A 19,623-nucleotide genomic window follows, 5' to 3' on the forward strand; every position below is an offset into this window, starting at 1 on the left:
TAGGGGTTGCGTAGGGGTCATAGCTGGGTCTATAGGAAAAAGGGAAAATGCAAATCCTAGACCATCTGGACACGTACCTGCGTTTTGTTGCCTTTTTTCTGGGATGCACTTCCAACTTCGTCTGCTTGCCTATAGTTCTGGGATTTCCTCAAAGTCTCCCATCCAAGTATTCACCAGGTCCGACACTACTGAGCCTTTTTGAAGACATAACTGTTTGAAGGATTCTTTCCTTCCCACCCACCCACCCTTCTTTCTCTGGAAAACACATTTGCTTAATACTTTCAGGCATTCTTGTTTTGTTTCCTTTTTTCTGTGTATGACTGCAGAACTGATATTTCTTATAATTAACCCCTCTTTTCCTCTAGCAGACTAGGAACAGCAAATTTTCCTGATTTGTTCATCAGAAAGGCAGCCAATATTGCATTATGTGCTGGTTACAATTGAACCTCAATCATGCTTTGCCATCTCCAAGGGAATCTGGGTATCAAACAGAATAGAGCTGGAGGTCTTCTAGTCCAGCCCCCTGCTCAAGCATTTCAGACAAGTGACTGTCCAGTCTCTTCTTAAAGCCGTCCAGTGATCCGCATCTTCTGAAGGCAAGCTGTTCTACTGGTTAACTGCCCTTAAAGTTAGGAAGTTTCTCCTTAATTCTAGGTTGCCTCTATTCTTGATTAGTTTCCATTCATTGTTTTTTTGTCTTCTGGTGCTTTGGGAAATGAGTTGACCCTCTCCTCTTTGTGGCAGCTCCTCAAATACTGGAATGCTATCATATCACCCCTAGTCCTTTTTTCTCTACTGGCCATACCCAATTTCATACATTCTTCATGTGTTTTAGTCTTCAGGCCTTTAATCATTTTAGTTGCTCTTTTTTGCACTTTTTCCCAAAATATCTGAGCCACCATTCCTTCAAAACCACATGCAAAGGAGAGAGGCAAAGCTGGGGCAGAAAGAATCTCCTGGGGGAACCAAATGTGCTCCTGTCTCCCATTTCTGGATTTAAATTGTTGATTAGTTACTAGGGACATTTTGACAGCAGAAATAATATGGTTATGGGGGAATATTCCAGGTCTATGGAGGAAATCAGCAGGACATTTTTTATATTCTGCAGGCTGGGCCATGCATTAAACAAATTAAAAATACTGTAAGTTGTATTTAAAAAATAATATGGTGGTAGGAAAGCTTGAATTACTTCAGTCTGTCTATAGCTTATTCAGAAGAGCATTCATTCATCTAATTCCAGCATTTTCTTACCATCTGAGCCAAGTGTATTTGGCAGTTTTTATTTATTTATTTATACAGCTGCCTATCTATCTCACAAGCAAGCTACTCTGGGTAGCATGTGACAAAATAAAACAATAAATATCTAAAATCATTATCAATAAAGATTAAGATTAAAAACTATAAAAAGCTAAAATAAAGGTGAGGATCTTAATAATAATGGAACTGTCTCCCCCAAGGATAAAGCTGAAGTGATTAGAAAGAACATTAGTCTTTATTTAGTACTTGGTTATTTTATAGGTTTCATTCAACATATGGAAGATGCCAAACAGGTAATTATCTGCTTTTCTAGGCACTGAAAAATGTTATATTAGTTACAGAATAAGAGAGTTGGAAAGGGACCTTGGAGGTTTTCTAGTCCAACCTCTACTCAAGCAGGAAACCTTATACCACTATATGGTGTTAGACTTTCTGTGAGGAAATAAGTTTAGTTCAGATTTCCCAGGTTCTCTCTTTTTTTAACTGAGACCAACTTTAGGCATAGGAACTCTTCAGTCCTTTTCCCCCCTTGTAGGATCTGGCTCTTCCCTCCCTCGTGCTCTGACAGACTCTCTCCCTCCCCCACCCAGTTTAACGGCTTTCCGGCCATATATTCACGCTCCCTCCTTCGTTTTCCAGCCAATAGTCAATTGACAGACTCCCGCCCCCTCCTTTTAACGGGTTTCCGCCAATATTAACCCTCTCTCCTTCCCACCGTCGCGCTGACTCTCCCCCAACACCATTTAACGGTTTTCCCGCCAATATTCATCCTCCCTCCTTGGCTCTCCCGCCAATATTCACCCTCCCTCCGTCGTGCTCTGACAGACTCCGCCCCCCCTTCTTTTTAACGGCTTTCCCGTTATTCCACGCAGGCGTTTCTCCCCTCCTATTTCAGAAGCAGTGATGTCACTCACCTCTATTCTCCCCCACGCGCACATTTGACTCGTAGGGATAAAAAAAAAATCTCAGCGTTTTATCACCCTTCGGAATGAAGTTTTTTCCTCTGCTCTTAACAGTTCGGACTGTGATTTGGACAGAACAAGTTTGCAAGTTGTGGCTAAAGGGCGAAACCTCCTTTAAAATTCTGTTCCCTTAAGAGACGAAGGTGGCTGCTTCCTCCTTCTCCCCACAGCGATGCCCTGAATATGCACCTTCCTTAGCCCTGGGCCCTTCAGAGACCCTGTAGCTCTCCTCTCCTCCCTCTGGCAGGCTCTTGTCACTCCTGACAGACTCTCTCTTTCCCTGAGAGTTTAACGGCTCTCCCGCCAAGATTCCCTGCGGGGTTTCCTCCCCTCTGTCTCATTCCAACAGGGGCGGTGACATCATCACCTCCCATTCCTTTGAGTTATCCTTATATTCAATTATAACATATGTCCTATTGCAACTCTGGTGCCACATTATGCAGGTAGTCCTCAGCTTAGGACCACAATTGAGCCCCAAATTTCTGTTGTTAAGTGAGACATTGATTACATGAGTTTTGCCCCATTTTATGACTAAAGTCACTAAAGGAACTGTTGTCAATTGAGGACTACGTGTAGTTATATATATTAATTGAATATATTGCATTGTCCACTTTTACATTAGTTTCCATCCATTGCTACTTGTCCTGCCTTCAGGTGTTTTGGAGAACTGGGAGTCAAGCTATTCTCCAAAGCACCTGAGGGCAGGACAAGAAGCAACGGATGGAAACTAATCAAGGAGAGAAGCAACCTAGAACTGAGGAGAAATTTCCTGACAGGGAGGACAATTAATCAGTGGAACAACTTGCCTCCAGAAGTGGAATGCAATGACAATAAAGCTATTCTATTCTATTCTATTCTAGGTGCTCCAACATTGGAAGTTTTTAAAGAACAGATTGGACAACCATTTGTCTGAAATGGTACTACTCCTACTGTATAGGGTTTCCTGCCTCAGCAGGGGGTTGGACTAGAAGACCTCCAAAGTCTTATCCAACAGTCTTATTCTGTTACATGCACACTTATGTTTGTGTCTGTATGTATGCTTTATTAGAATTGATTATGTACACCAAGAGTATTTGCACCAAAATAAATTCCTTGTGTGTCCAACCACACTTGGCCAATAAAGAATTCTATTCTATTGTATATCAATGATTACATGACTTCTCTAGATATCACAAATAAACCACTGTATTTAAAGGAAACACACTGACCTTAGTGTAATATAATTTTTCAGAATGAAGCTTTTATTTATCCTAGTCTGTTGCTCTCTGCCCTCAGAGAAAAATGGCAGTTGTTCCCTGTGACTGTATCATTTACTTTCATCTCCATCTGAAATCAGTAAAGATTCAACAGTAGACTTCTGCCGAACCTCAACCGTCCTGGGGCGCAGAATACGGAGCTAATACAGAGCATCGGCCGGAGGCAGGAAAAGTGTGTGTGTGTGTGTATGAAGCAACATTCTCTCTTCCTGATCTCGACCTTTCTGGAAGCTGAGAAAACGTGTGGAGTCGTGTACAGAGGAAAGTGAGATGCTGCTCTTCTTGCAAGCAGATGTGGAAAAGTGAATCCCTATCCTCTTGAAAGGCTTTCTGGGGAAATTGGGGAAGGGGCTGGTAATGCGAGGGAGGGGGGACCTTTTTGCCCCCAGTGGGAATATAGGAGGGAGGGGAAGCCTTGGGAGCAGTTGGAGGCACCGACTGACTGCCTTCTCTGAGTCCCAATTTCCTATCAGCGCCTCTGGCAATCTGGGAAATTTGGAAAGTGCTTTGCCGCCTGCTTCCCGGGAGGAGAGAGTCCCAGCTGGTAGCCCCCCCCTCCCCAATCTACACAAATCCTGGTTCTCCACTTCCCACATGGTCCCTTTGTTGTCCTCGGAATGTCCTTGAGGCAGCTGCAAGACTTCTCTTGCAAGCAGGACACCCAGTGCTGGGTTTTTAAGCCTAATCTGGGTTCCTAGTTTCTTTTTTTCTTTTTAAAAATTTAAATCTAAAGTTTTCTATACATCACCTATTGTATGTATCAAATAGATAAAAAACTAGTTTAAAGCAGATTTACAGGTAGTCCTCGACTTAACAACAGCTTGTTTTGTGACCGTTCAAAGTTACAACATTAAAAAAGTGACCTATGACCATTTTTCATAACCTATGACCGTTGCAGCCTCCCCAGGATCATCTGATCAAAATTTGGACGCTTGGCAACTGACTCATATTTAATGACTGTCACAGTGTCCCAGGGTCACATGATCCCCTTTTGCAATCTTCTGACAAACGAAGTCAACGGGGAAGTCAGATTCGTTTAACAAGAGTTGGCTGCTGATAGTTATCACTGCATTTTAACTATTTTAATTCCTCAAGGTGCTCTGGCACCCTACCTGATTTGTAACTCTGGCTTGCAGGTTTTTTTAATCTCTTGCCCATAAAGTGAAAGCCTTTAGCTGAGAGGTCATTTAAGCTCTCCAGAAAAAGCACACCCAGGAAAAGCAATCCTTAGATCCATTTGCACCACTTAAAGATACCAGCTGGTCTCACTCACCTCACAAGATATCCTAAGAAAATCATCCATATTTAAAGAAAGGTCACATGACCCCCAGAAAGGCAGTAAAAAAAATAAGTGCCAAGCTTGCACCCTGCCTCTTGGAAGTACATCCCAAAAGGACAGTGCCAGATACCACTAAAGCAGTGAAGGAAGACCCCCTCCCCGATAGAAAAAGAAAAGAAACCATGAGGCAGGAAAAAAATTAAAACACAATACAAATAATTAAATCACAATAGTAGCTGTTGCTTGTTGAAACTGAATAGGGAAAATTATCCCATCAATAAACACAGGATTAAACGTCACCAAGCACAGAATTAACCTTCACCAAAAACTAGTTTTAAACCAAAATTCAGAAAGGGTTTGTAAACTCACGTTTGAATGTCAATCTTTCTAGCTAGCCAAGAAGCCTTGCTGAATGTCACTCATCTTGGTTCCCTGTCATTAAAAGCATCTTTCTGACAGCTCTGCTTCATTATTCAATTATTTCTTCAAAGTGCTGATTGTCCAGGGAAATATTTCCTCCCAACAGCAGTGTAAAAACTTAAAACAACCTTTAAGAAAGTCAAGCCCCAGAAGCTCTGGAGACAGGAAGTCTAGGTGTACTGGCAAGAATGTAATAAGGGTGGAAAAAAACAAAAGGAGATTGCTTCTAATTACCAGTTCTCTGAACTGCTTAGAAAGTTAACAAGGGATTCTATAGAACTGGTCAGAACCGGTAGAATCCCACCCCTGCTTATGACCATTTTTCACACTTATGACAGTTGCAAAATCCCCAGTCATGAGAGGCCAGGTGAGAAGAAGCGCCCCTTGACACGAGTGATGTCGAGTTGGCCACGCCCACCCAGTCACATGACCACCAAGCCACACCCACCAAATAAGCCATGCCCACAGAACCGGTTGTTAAAAAAATTGAATCCCACCCCTGGATAAGAGGGTTACATTGAGAACTCATTTTGGAAACAGTGTAATCCTTGGACACTAAAAGAAACAAAGAAGACATAAAGAAATAGAAACCAGAACTCCTTTTGCTGAACTGCTTATTATTTATCTATCTTTTTTTCCCTGCGTGAGCTGCTTGGATAGAGTAGCAAACTGCACTGTGGAAGATAGTAAAGAGAAATAGCGGAAGACTGTACATTGAGATGTGGTGATATAAGGGATTTATAGTTGGATTTTAATTATATCCTGCCTAGTGGATATTATTATTATTTTTTCTTTTTCTTTTTCTCTTTCTCATTTTTATTTTTTCAATTTTTCTTTTTTTCCCTTTGAATACTGTATTATTATTGAATTTTCTAATCTGGTTTGCATTATTTTTTTCTCCTCCTTTTTTTAATTGGTAGCCTTCCTATTTTTCTCATTTTTTCCTTAAATTTGGATTTATTCCTTTTACTTTCTTTTTTCTTTTTCTCTTGTGCTCTCTCATTTTTACTGAGCTTTTTTGGGTTTTGTTTCCTATCTTCTCTTTGGATTGTATGGTACTACTTTCATGGAATATATTGGATTAAGGTATAGAAGAAGTTTTTTTATAGAATTTTTTTGGGGGGAAAGACCCTGTGGATTACAAATTGATTTTACATATAAGAGGTAACAAGCTAAATATTTCAAGATGAAAAAAACACAGTGATATCTGCACCATCCTCAGCCTCATCTTCTGCGACATCCAGCCCTACAGGACAAAGTTCTGTTGACCTGATTATTCAACAAGAAAAGGCGGTGACCAAGCAGATGGTAATTAAAATGATACTTCAAACAATGCAAGACCAACTTGGAAAGACGGATGAAAAAATAGGGAAGATGAATGAAAAAGTAGGGAAGATGGAAGGAAAAGTAGATAATGTAGCAGAGAAAATAGAGAACATTCAACAAATGATGATGAAGAATGAGCAACAGATGGGGAAAATGGAAGAGAAAACATCCATAATAGAACAAAGAGTAGGAGAAATGGACTTCATATTAACAAGATCTGACCAAAGTAAAGGGAAAAAAGCATCATGTTGGAGATGGACAAGGCTGATTATTATCTAAGATTTCAAAATGTTGTAGAAGAAAAAGATGAGAATCTAGCAGACATAATGGCAGATTTACTGGCAGTAGCTCTGGAAAAGACAAAATGATATGGATGAAATCTTCAGCGTTCAGATCAGATATGGAATGAGACATCAATTACCAAGAGAAGTACATATTAGATTTACAGAGAAGGCCATAAGAACTGAAATACTAAAATGGTGAAAGATGAAGCATTAAAATACTGTATAAATAAAGGAAAGGAGATAACAGTGTTGAAACAAATATCAAGAAGTGTAAGAGATTTGAGAAGAGAATATCAGTTTCTGACAAAATGCTTGATTAAAAGAGAAATTAATTTTAGATGGCTGATACCAGAGGGAATAATGGTGACATGGTGGGAACAAAGTCCTCCTTTTGTAAGTTCTGTCTTCTCTCGAAGTGTCCTAATGTCTTCCTTCTTGATATTTGAAGACTAATCCATTAATCTCCTTATTTGATCGATGACAGAACTTTAAAAAGGAGGACTGTCCTCCCTAAAGGAGGACGGTTGGTCACCTTAACATTAGTTTCCATCCATTGCTTCTTGTCCTGTCTTTGGTGAACTGGGAGTCAAGCTATTTTCCAAAGCACCTGGAGGCAGGATAAGATGAAATGGATGGAAACTAATCGAGGAGAGGGGCAACCTAGAACTGTTGGAAATGACTCCAAATAACAAAAACTTGGATTGGTGAAAACACAGAGATTTTATTTTTAAAATCAAAAGCTGTTTACAAAGAGCAGTTAGATCTTAGCGTAACTCAACATGAAGTTTTAGCCAAGACTCACAGCTCAAGATTTCAAAACATTACATTTTATAGTTTTTCTATCCCGATGCCCCCCCCATGCCCCTCCTACATTGAGTCCAGTGACCGAGCACAGCTAATCCGAAATGCCTTATGGAGACCACATCATCTCTTCCAACACCTGCCTACAACCACCCATCACACATTTTGCTAAAATCTTATCTTACTTGGCATTAAGGAATGTCCCTTCAGCAGGGCCTCTTTCTAACAGTCCCAGAACAAAGAAATACCTATTTCCTCACACCACACTGTTACATACATTCAGCACATCTTCTCTCTAGCCATCTTAGAACAACATAATGATTATATGCATCTCTAACATATTCATCTATGCAAAGTAAAAGTCTGGTAAATTCAAGCAGATGTTTTGGAAAACAAAATCTAACTTCAATTGATTAAAGAAAGTTAGGGCAATGGTTATCTTTTATTCTCTTCTCCTATTGTCCTCCTAATTGATCACTTTAGTCTTTTGTTATGTCAAATGTGTATGTGAATTGCCTTGACAGTTTGAGATAGGTAACCCAATTCCTGGAGGAGATAGGGGTGGCATTACTTGATACAGAAGGATGTAATTGATTGCAGGTACACGTTTAACAATGAGTAAATGCATTAGAAAATATATTTACAGTAGGATTATATCAAGATAGCAAATGTCTATAGAGCAACTGCCTTCTTAATGCTATAATACTGTATATTATTCTCTTCACCTACATTTTATTTTTGAATTTTCTTATTTCTAACAGAACTGAGGAGAAATTTCCTGACAGAACAATTAATCAGTGGAACAACTTGCCTCCAGAAGTTGTGAATGCTCCAACACTGGAAGTTTTTAAACAGCAGGTTGGACAACCATTTGTTTGAAATGGTACTACTCCTACTGTATAGGGTTTCCTGCCTCAGCGGGGGGGTTGGACTAGAAGATCTCTAAAGTCCTATCCAACACTCTTATTCTGCCACATACACACTTATATTTGTCTCTGTATGTATGTTTTATTAGAATTGTATATCAGTGATTACATGACTTCTGTAGATGTCATAAATAAACCACTGTCTATTAGAGGAAACACACTGACTTTACTGTAATATAACTTTTCAAAATGAAGCTTTTATTTAATCCTAGTCTGTTGCTCTCTAGCCTCAAAGAAAAATGGCAGTTGTTCCCTGTGATTGTACCGTTTAGTTTCATCCTCCATTTGAGAGTCCATTTCTGCCAAACCTCAACCGTTCCAGGACACAAGGAAAAGAGCTAATACAGAACATATGCCTGAGATTTTTTTATTATTATTATTTTTTGAAGAGGAGGAAGGAAAAGAGGTGGTGGTGGTGTCTCTGTATGAAGCAGCATTCTCTCATCCCGATCTCTTGACCTTCCTGGACACTGAGCAAGTGCATGAAGTCATGTCCAGAGGAAGGTGAGATACTGCTCTTCTTGTAAGCAAACGTGGGGAAATGAAAGGCTTTCTGGGGAATTTGGGGAAGGGGCAGGTGATGGGAGGGAGGGGAGACCTTCTTGCCCCCAGCGGGAAGATAGAAGGTAGGAGAAGCCTGGGGAGCAGTTGGAGGCGCCGAATGACTGCCTTATCTGCGTCCCGATTTCCTATGAGTGCCTACGGCAATCTGGAAAAATTGGAAAGTGCTTCGCCGCCTGCTTCCCGGGACGAGAGAGCCCCAGCTGGTAGCGCCCCCCCCCCCACCAAAATCTGCACAAATCTGGGTTCTCCATTTCCCACATGGTCCCTTCCTTGTCCTTGGAGTGTCCTTGCAGCAGCCGCAAGACTTCTTTTGCAAGCAGGGCTCCCAGTGCTGGATTTTTAAGCCTAATCTGGGTTTCTAAGGGTTTTTTTTTTTAAATTAAAATCTAAAGTTTTTTATACATCACCTATTGTACGTATCAAATAGGTAAAAAGTAGTTTAAAGCAGATTTACAGGTAGTCCTCAAGTTGCCGCAGCACCCTAAAAAGCTAATGCAATCCTGAATTGCATTAACAGAGGGATACAATCGAGATTAAGTAAACTATTAATACCATTCTATAAAGCCTTAGTAAGATCACACCTAGAGTACTGCATCCAAGGTGCCTCTGCCAGCAAAAACAGGGCGGGCCTCTCAAGCTCCATTTTCACTGGCAGGTGAAAATGGAATCTAGATTTTGCTGGCACAATGCTTGAGCCGCCATAGGCGCCCCCGGACATCAATAAAATTGAGCTGGCCATGCCCCCCTGCCCCCCACCCCAAGGTCAAACACAACCCTGATGCGGCCCTCAATGAAATCCAGTTTGACTCCCCTGGCTTAGGACTTCCATAGTCATTTCCTACAACAGGTCGTGTTGTTGAAGTTCCATGGAATATGCTCATCCAGGCAGGTGAAATACCTGCTTAGTCATTCTGAAAGAGTCTGAGGCTCTCCAAAGGGAGAATTCCCTAACCTAGATGCCACAGCCATGTTTAATGCACTTCTCCAGCATTATGCAGCATTATTCTCCAGCCATCACGAAACTCTGGTCATGGAGACATAAACTACCAATATATCCTGATGTAAAAAAAAATCCATTCATCCTGATGCAAAGTTCCATTTTTAGTTTGGTGAATTAAAAAAAAATTTTCTGTTCCTTTCAGGGATTCTCTGCTTAAGGAATATTTTGTTCAACTTTCGGGACTCGGTGTCCTTTGAGTTGGTGGCTCTGTATTTCATGGAGGAAGAGTGGGTACCGCTGGATTCCAGCCAAAGAGCCTTGCTCAGGGAAATTATACTGGAGAATTCTAAGAAAGTGAGCATTCTCAGTAAAGAATATATCCTACAGATCATCCATTGTATAGTAAAAATGTGTTTAATCCCTTTCGCAGCCACGTAAGATACTAAATGTTTTGGCAATTTGTGAAGCTTTGGTACGTTTTGATCCAAACATCCCAGAATGCTCTGCATCGAGCAAGTATCCAGGGAGGCTCTTTTTTAGATGATATAGCAGCTTGGTTGCAACGCCTTTCTACCTGATTATTCTGTGCATTTCCTTGCACTGTGTCCACTGTGTCATTTGTTTGTCTTAATTCTGTCACCAATGGGCAATATGTTTTCTACATTCTACAAGTTGAATGCATTCAGAGAGAAACAGCCACAATTCTGTCTTAGACTTTGTAGTTCATCATTATCAATTATCAAATCAAATTTCACCACCCTATCTTCAGTTAGAAGATTTAAAGTTACCATAAGTAGCTTTCATATAGTCCTTGAAGCTCCACCGGAAAATAAATGCATGATACTTTAGGAATCTGCCTTACACAGTAGGAAAGCCAGCCTAATAGATCCTGAAACAAAAGGTTTGTCCCTTGGGGCAATTTCTTCTGACATGCTTTTTTCCCCTGTTTGAGTCCATTTTAGCACTCAATCTTCCTTTTGAGTGCTTCTCGAACCACATCAGATTTGATCTGGGTCCATTCCGAGAGTTAGATGCTTATTTGATGGTTCTCTGAAGGCTGTCTTTTTGTCTTCGGTGTCCTAGAGCAACAAGATGAGAAAAATCAGAACTGGGAGGGACCTCAAAAAGCTATCTGATCCCCATTTCATTTGAACCAGCATAGGGAGATGGTGAATGAAAAGAGGCAAAGGTGTTTGGAGGTATAACTAACCTGAGAAGTTGGGCTGTCTCCTTTGCTTTCTTCACCAGCAGTGTTGCTGAGGGGCGGGACTCCTTCTCTCTCTTTCAGTGGGCATTTTTCAGCATTATCCAAGCTGGAATTGGGGTCACTCTCTGAAGGAAAAAAAAGGACACGGAGTCCGTGTTAAGAGAGAGGCTTCACATTCACCTATTCTCACCCTTATTGATCTGTAGACCCTCATTGTGTTGGTCCCAGAAGTTCACCCCCAGTGTCCCTTTTGCACCTCCCGTAATCCCTTCAAAGCCGACCTGCAATGGCATTCATTTCTGTGGTTCTCTATAAACCAATGAACAAGCATAAAGTTTTGGATTCATGACACTCTTTATCTAACTTTAGGACTTGTGTGGAAAATCGATTACATTTGTGGTCATGTTTATGCAGAACTATTGAAAATTCAAAGAACTTCTCAAACTTTAGGTGACGCATAGAGGAAAAATGGGTCCAGCACCTCTTGGATCATCTTTCCTGGGATTCAGGGCACTCTGTTCTGACCCCATACTTTTTTCCTTTTCTGGAAAGGGAAAGATCATGGCATCACAATGTTTAGGTAGTTCCCAACTTACAATCATAACTGAGCCTGGAATTATGATCGTAAGTCATTGCAGTCATAATGCAAGGAATCAAATGACCAGGTCAGCAGGAGATGGGGATTGCTTGCAGGAGAAGTTGTTTTGCAAGTATTGCACATGCTCACCGAACCGGATGTTATGTCGGTAGGATCCCACCCCTGCTTACGGGAGGGTATTTGAAGACTCTTTACTGAAAAGATTCTTCAAGACCATCCTCAGCATTTAAATCACAGGACATCCCTAGGTTTGGTTCACATTTAACAGAACAAAATAATTGAAGTTGGAAGGGATCTTGTAGGTCCTCTAGTCATCTAGTCGGGGACTTTCAGCCCCCTGGTATTGGATGCTCCTGAAGTTGCAGGGCCAAACTTCTGAAGGGATGATCGTTTCCTCCTCCAGCATCTTCTGCCCAGTTCTTACCCAATTCTGCCCACTACTTTGGAGCTCCGCTTCCTGCCTGCATGGAAAAGGCAGTTGCGTGGGGTCTGGGACTAAAACCAGAGGAAGACTGGCCACAATTCTCTCCCTCCTCTGCCTCCCTTTGCACAGAAAGAGCCTCCTTGGCCCCCATTTTTCATCTGGACCAAGGACTGTAATTTCTTCCAGGCTTCTATGACAATGACATAGAAACATATATATGGCATGTTCTTGTTGAAATATTGATGGTATGAGCCTTTCTGTCCCTTTTTTTTTTTTTTGCTTCTGACTATCATACAAACTGACAAAGAGATCACTCACTTGCTGCTGGTCTGTAGTCACATCGACGCTTCTCTGCAAGAACAAATATCAGAGAATTAAAATTGAAAAGAATCCACCAGAGACTGTTCAATCTCTTCCTTTATGCCAGAAAAAGCCCCAGGAGACCTTGCTATAGTTGCTGTGTCACAACTTACCTGAGAAACGATCTTAAGATCGTTAAACTATCTTATAAACTATAAGAGCTGTGGTGACTCAGTGGTTAGAATGCAGTGCTGCATGCTAACTCACTGCTCACTCCAGCAGTTTGATCCTGACCAGCTCAAGGTTAACTCAGTCTTCCATCCTTCCGAGGTCAGTAAAATGAGGACCCAGATTGTTGGAGGCAATAGGCTGACTTTGTAAACCGCTTAAAGAGCACTACAAAGCACTGTGAAGTGGTATATAGGTCTAAGTGCTATTACTATTGCTATTAAGCAGAAATAGGAAGCTCTTCAAAATACAAATGTACCTCCTTTGCTCCATGGAAAACCTACTGCCTTTAGAAAGGATTGAGTACAATTGATAGAAACAGCTGGCTAAAAAGATATATTTTGTTGAAATATTTTTCTGCTGTTTTTTGACCCAAAACTATTGAAGAGTAGAATTGCAATGCCTCTTTCCAGTTACAGAAGAGAACTTGAAGCTGTCTTAAACTTTGATTAAGTTAAGTCTTTAGTTGGGGTCCTAGCAAGAAGCTAAGGGTTCAGAAGCCCCTGAGGAGAGCTAAGGAAATGTGTAAGAAATATGCACAGAAGTGCCCCAAAGGAAACTTGGAAGGAATATAGTGTTCACATCTTACTACCCACAACAGCAAAGATATTTTACAGGATACTTACTGCGCCACCGGATTCCAAGGATTATAGACAATAAGATAAGGATGACAAGGACTGACACAACACAGCAAATGATGAGTAATGGCTGGGAATTTTCCTCAGTTGAGATTATGGCTATTGGAGCTTAATTGGGGAAAAAAGCAAAGTAATTTAAAGGAAACCAAAATAGTATTAATGTTTGTGGAGAGGATTAAAGCAGGCCCTCTCAGCTTGAATAAGTTGGACAGACAGTGTGGGAGATACTCAAGGACCCTATACCATGTTATGACTTTATAGGTCATAACCAGCATCATGAATCCCACCACCTCAAGCAAACTGGTCACCAGTGTAGATCACAGATCAGGGGTCTTGCTATGCTGTTGGATATCATGCTGGACATGATAGCAGTCTTCCAGTATTTGAGAGGCTGCTCCAAAGAGGAGGGGGTCAATTTATTTCCCAAAGCACCAGAGGGCAGGACAAGAAATAATGGATGGAAACTATTCAAGGAGAGAAGCAACCTGGAATTAAGGAGAAACTTCCTGACAGTGAGGACAATTAACCAGTGGAACCATTTGACTTCAGAAGTTGTGGTTGCTTCATCACTGGAAGTCTTTAACAAGACACTGGGCAGTTACTTGGCTGAAATGGTATAGGATCTTCTGCTTGAGCAGGAGGCTGGACTAGAAGACCTCCAAGGTCCCTTCTGGCTCTATTCTGATTGGATTCTAGACCAGCAGAAGCTTCTGTGTGATCTTCAAGAACAGCCCTGTGCAGATCACTTTACAATAGTTGAGTTGTGATATTTACAATTTATATTAATGATTTTCAACAATTAGAGATAAATTTCTCTTTGCGGTATAAGCACAAATGGCAAAATAATCAACTCGAGTATGTTTTGATTTTTCGACATGGACTAGAAACCTTAGTTTCCTCAAAGAAGTTATCATTGTTAATTGAGGCTGTTTCTGAAATCAAACTGACTTTGAGGTTATGTCAGAAATGGAAAAATAACTATAAAATTGAAATTATTAAATTTGAATAGTTGAATAAAGTTGACTTTCTTATGACTTAGGGAATAATGAGTTGGAACATGAGATGACGAGGGATCAATTTTTTTTAAGGTTATTTTTAACATTTAAATGTTTCCTTAGGCTTAAAATTGAAATTACCTATCCAAAGATTTTATTGGCATGGTCAAAGAATGAATCAGAAAGGATGGACTGTAGATTCTTGCTGTTGGAGTTGTAAGAAATTTGAAGATACATTAGACTTTTCTTGTTCATATTTCAATTCTTGCTAGAAGAATACATTAAAATGTAAGTCTTTAAAATGTCAATATTATTATTTTGAATTATATTCCAAAATTGTGGAACCTTATTCTTTTGCAGGAATATTGGTTATTCTTCCCACTACTGGGATACTGGAAAAGTACCTTGGATATTGAAAACTGAATTGAAGAAACATGCAATGTCTCCAATTGGAATAGACTATTTTTTTCTATTAATTAAAAAAATGAAATAATGCATTTATGGCAGGAAAGTGGTAAAGAACCACCTTTTGGATATACTGAATTCACATAACAACCACATATTCACTTAACAACCATGTGGTTCACTTGACATAAAGATGGTCATAAAACCAAGTCAGGTCATGTGGGAACTTTTCTAATGATTACCCCATCTTATAACTAAGTCTCCATGCTCAATTGTAATACTAAGTCAATGACTACCTATGTGAATCCTTGGAAAAAGATGCATAGAAGGCAATACCGCATTAATGGAAGTAAATTGAGAAGAGAATAGAGATCAAGTATATCTCAGCACAATTAGCCTACATTAGTGTGATGGAATTTTTCAGCCATCTTTAAATACAGGCAAATTAACAGATAACAGATAATCCGAGTTGGATGGGACCTTGTAGGTCATCTAGTCCAACCCCCTGCCCAAGCGGGAGACCCTACACCATTTCTGACAAATGGCAGTCCAATCTCTTCTTGAAGGTCTCAAATGATGGCGCTCCCACAACTTCCGAGGGCAACTTCTGTTCCATGGGTTAATTGTTCTCTTGCAGAAACTTGCAGAAAGTTTCTCCTTATTTCCAGGTTGAATCTCTCCTTGTTCAGCTTCCATCCATTATTCCTTGTCTGGCCTACAGGCACTTTAGAAAATAGATTGACCCCTTCCTCCCTGTGGCAGCCCCTCAAATATTGGAGCACTGCTAGCATGTCTCTCCTGGTCCTTCTCTTTACTAGACTAACCAAGCCCAGTTCCTGTAATTGTTCTTCGTATGTTTTAGTTTCCAGTCCCTAATCATCCTGGTTGCTCTTCTCTGTACTTTTTCTAGAGTCTCAACATCTTTTTATAAGGTGGTGACCAAAACTGGATGCAGTACTCTAGGTGTGGTCTTACTAAGGCTTTGTAGAGTGGTATTAGTACCTCCCTTGATCTTGACTGTATCCCTCTGTTAATGCAATTTAGGATTGCATTAGCTTTTTTGGCTGCTGCTGCACACTGCTGGCTCATATCTAGCTGGTTGTCCACTAAGACTCCAAGATCCCTCTCAAAGTTCATCTAATAGATAATCAGAGTTGTAATAGGTCATCTAGTCCAACCTACCCGTTACTGCTATTGAGCCTGGTTTCACCCAGTCTGTATGTATACTTTTGGTTTTTCTTGCCTAAGTGTAGGACGTTACTTTTCTCTACATTGAATTTCATTTTATTAGATATGGCCCAGTGTTCTAGTCTGTCAAGATCCATCTGGATCTTGAGCCTATCTTCTTGGGTGTTAGCTATTCCTGCCAGCTTAGTATCATCTGCAAATTTGGTAAGTTCCCCTTCTATTCCCTCATCTAAGTTGTTAATGAAGATAATGGAGAGTACTGGGCCTAAGACGGAACCTTGTGGCACCCCACTGCTTACTTCCCTCCATGTAGACTTAGACCCATTAAGGACTACTCGTTGAGTACGGTTTATCAGCCAGTTGCAAGTCCATCTAGTGGTGTTGCTATCTATTCCACTTTTTTCTAGCTTACTAAGAAGTAGGTTGTGGTCTACTTTGTCAAATGCCTTCCTGAAATCTAAATATATTATGTCCACAGTATTTTGCTGGTCTACTAATTTAGTCACAGGGTTGAAGAATGAAATAAGTTTGGTGTACAGACTCTTCACTGCAAGTCCACAAACTAAAAAAATGGGAGTCTTTCAATAGAATAAAACCAACGCAAAGAACTCCCAGTCCGAAATTCATCACCCACAATTCTCCCCCTCATTGCAATTACAAATTACAATTACACTGCAATCACCTTTTACACTGAGTGCTTCCTGCAAGCCTTCATGTTCAACATAGCAACGGTAGCGGTACTCCTCCATGGGGTTAATGTCAATGCTGATCCAGGTGCTGTAGGTCCCGTCCCAATTACGGACGATATACCCACGAAAAGTCTCTTGATCCCAGTTCTCTCCATCCTTCAACCAGGTGGTATCTATGTCTTCAGGATAAAAGTTGCAGATAGAGCAGTTCAGGAGAGTCTCATTGACATTCAGCACGTGAGTAGTTACTTTGGCTGAGGGGCCTGCAGAAACAGAAGCATCAGAAGACAGTCATTCCTATGGTTGGCAATGCAGGAAAAAGTATGTATTTGCTCCTATACTGGATATTCTATATCCATCATTGACTAAATACTTGAGATGTAAGAAATTCCAAAGAGATGTCCTTTAGAGAAATATGATTTTACGTTGAGTGGCAATATTCAGTGGGTATCCAATGTCCAGAGTTAATGATCTCTTGGATAGGCTAGGGCCCTAGGTTAAGGGTCTCCAACCCCCAGGCCCCAGCCACTACTGGGCCATGAGCAAGGAATTTGTCTTGGTGTAAAAACTCTCAGTATACATAAAAGAAAAGATTGGACAAGCAGATCCCCACTTGCATGAGCAGAGGGCGAGGTAGTATAGGTAGTTGTTGAGGTAATTCCCCATTAGGAGAATGAGCGCATACAGGGAGACCTATTTCAGAGAAGCGTTTGAATAATACACACACAGAACACAGATACACTGTACAGTAAATGTAGGTTTTTACTTCCAGAATGGTTTAAGCAAAGTCCAAACACAGTCCAAAGTCATTCATAGGTAAATCAGTCAGTTTTTCAATCCAGGGATAATCCAATAAAAAATCCAAGTGTCAAAAACAGTTCAGTATCAGACTTACATCAAATCCATGAATATCAGTCAATTAGGAAAAATGGAGGAAGGGCAATACTTTCCAACAGAAGGAAACAGAGACACTCTCTTCTGAGACTAAGACCAAGACAAACCAGGTTTCTGACTCCATCTTATGGCCGTTTGAGAAACCACACCTAATTACAGTTTTGCATTTTCTTAAAGATAAACAGTTTTAAAATGTTTACCCTGGTTTATATATTGTCCAACCCAAATACCTGTTAGGTGACTTATATTCCTAACAGTAGTCCTCAACTTAGTATCATAATTGAACCCAAAATTCCTTCTTCAGAGGAATTATTGAGTCTGTCATCTGCACCTCTATAACTGTCTGGTTTGGTTCTACAACTCAGCAAAACAGACACAGGCTTCAGAGAATAATTAGGACTGCAGAAAAAACAATTACTACCAACCTGCCTTCAGTGGAGGACCTGTATACTACATGAGTCAAAAAGAGGGCTGTGAAAATATTTACAGGCCCCTCACATCCTGGATATAAACTATTTCAACTCCTACCCTCAAAATGACATTACAGAGCACTGCACACCAGAACAACTAGATACGAGGACAGTTTTTTCCTGAATGCCATCGCTCTGCTAAACAAATATTTCCCTCAACACTGTCAAACCATTTACTAAGTCTGCATTACTATTACTATTAATCTTCTCATCACTCCTTATCACCCATCCCCTCCCACTTGTGACTGTATGACTGTAATTTTGTCACTTCTGTCCTTAAGATTTATATGGACTGTTTCCTAGTATGATTTGATTGCTTATTGTACCCTTTGACTATTAAGTGTTGTGCCTTCTTGACTCTTGATGAATGCACCTTTTCTTTTATATACACTGAGAGCATTTGCACCAAGACAAATTCCTTATATGCCAAATCACACTTGGCCAATAAAGAAGTTTATTCTATTCTAAAATTTCTGGTGTTATGCGAGACATTTTTAAGTTAGTTCTTCCCCATTTTATAACCATTTTTGCAACAGTTGTTAAAGTAAATCACTACAGTTGATAAGTGAGTAACCCAGTTAAGTAAATCTGGCTTCCCTGTTGACTTTGCTCATCAGAAGGTCACAAAAGGAAGTCACATGACCCCAAAACACTGCAACCGTCATAAATATGAACCAGCTGTCAAGGGTCTGCATTTTGATCATGTAACCAAGGGGATGCAATGGTAGTAAGTGTGAAAAACGATCGTAAATCACATTTTTCACTGCCGTTGTAACTTTGAACAGTCACTGAATGAACTGATGTAAGTTGAGGACTACCTGTATATCCTGTAGCTGTACTGTACCTTTCCAGCTGGAACCCAAATCTTTTCTCTGTTGTGGTTTCTCACCTGTTATCTGCAAGAGAAAATCCAAGGGCTCGTTGGAGCTGACGTGTTCCACATGGCACCTGTAGAGGTTCCTCTCCTTGGGATTGATCTGAATACTCAGCCTGGCATTAAAAGTCCCATCTGAGTTTGGGGCAATGAGCATAGAACTGTTGGTTTGGTTGAAGATTTCCCCATCCTTCCTCCAACTGGCACTGATCTCCTTGGGATAGAAGCCATAGGCCTGGCAGGTGAGGGCTTGAAGGTTGTCGATGACCTCCTGATGAGTCACTTTCACTATTGGAAGCTCTGCAAAGTAACAATAATGGTCTGTGGTGAAAGCACAGCCCTCCTCTGACTGATACAAGAATCCTAAACGCAAATGGTAAAAAGTCATCCAGGTTATAGTTATCCCAAAGGTGCTTTCTGGTTTTTCTTTGAAGATGTTTCACTTTTCATCCAAGAAGCTTCTTCAGTTTGACTGGATAATGGGGAATTCAAGGATTTATACACCTTGCACAGCTGATCATTTGCATTCTTTTAGAGTCCTTGAGGCCACCTGGAGGTTTATCTATATCCTCAGGGTCTTTTCTGCCCTCTGCACAGAGGTGGATTTGAAGCTGTACAGATGCAGACAGATAACTCAACAAACGTCCATAACTAATTACATTTATTGGTTCATCAGGGATCCTCATAACTCACGTTTG

General features: G+C 40.5%; 1 protein-coding gene across 2 annotated transcripts in view; it reads right to left on the minus strand.

Annotated features, from left to right (window-relative positions):
- Positions 1-7,485: 7,485 nt before the first annotated feature.
- Positions 7,486-19,623, minus strand: part of LOC113451024 (major histocompatibility complex class I-related protein 1-like) — a 40,338-nt gene continuing 28,200 nt past the window's right edge. The window contains exons 4-9 of one of the 2 annotated variants that reach the window (XM_026722384.2): positions 18,941-19,225; positions 16,681-16,950; positions 13,399-13,518; positions 12,563-12,595; positions 11,226-11,347; positions 7,486-11,094 (exon numbers count right to left, since the gene is read on the minus strand). In XM_026722384.2, the coding sequence (XP_026578169.1) occupies positions 11,014-11,094; positions 11,226-11,347; positions 12,563-12,595; positions 13,399-13,518; positions 16,681-16,950; positions 18,941-19,225 (911 nt within the window). In that variant the 3' untranslated portion in view covers positions 7,486-11,013. The remainder of the gene's footprint in view (positions 11,095-11,225; positions 11,348-12,562; positions 12,596-13,398; positions 13,519-16,680; positions 16,951-18,940; positions 19,226-19,623) is intronic. The other variant, XM_087928260.1, reaches the window with a different exon arrangement.

The sequence above is a fragment of the Pseudonaja textilis genome, chromosome 2 (assembly GCF_049901715.1).
Source record: "Pseudonaja textilis isolate UNSWEBS1 chromosome 2, rPseTex1.2, whole genome shotgun sequence".
NCBI lineage: Eukaryota > Metazoa > Chordata > Lepidosauria > Squamata > Elapidae > Pseudonaja > Pseudonaja textilis.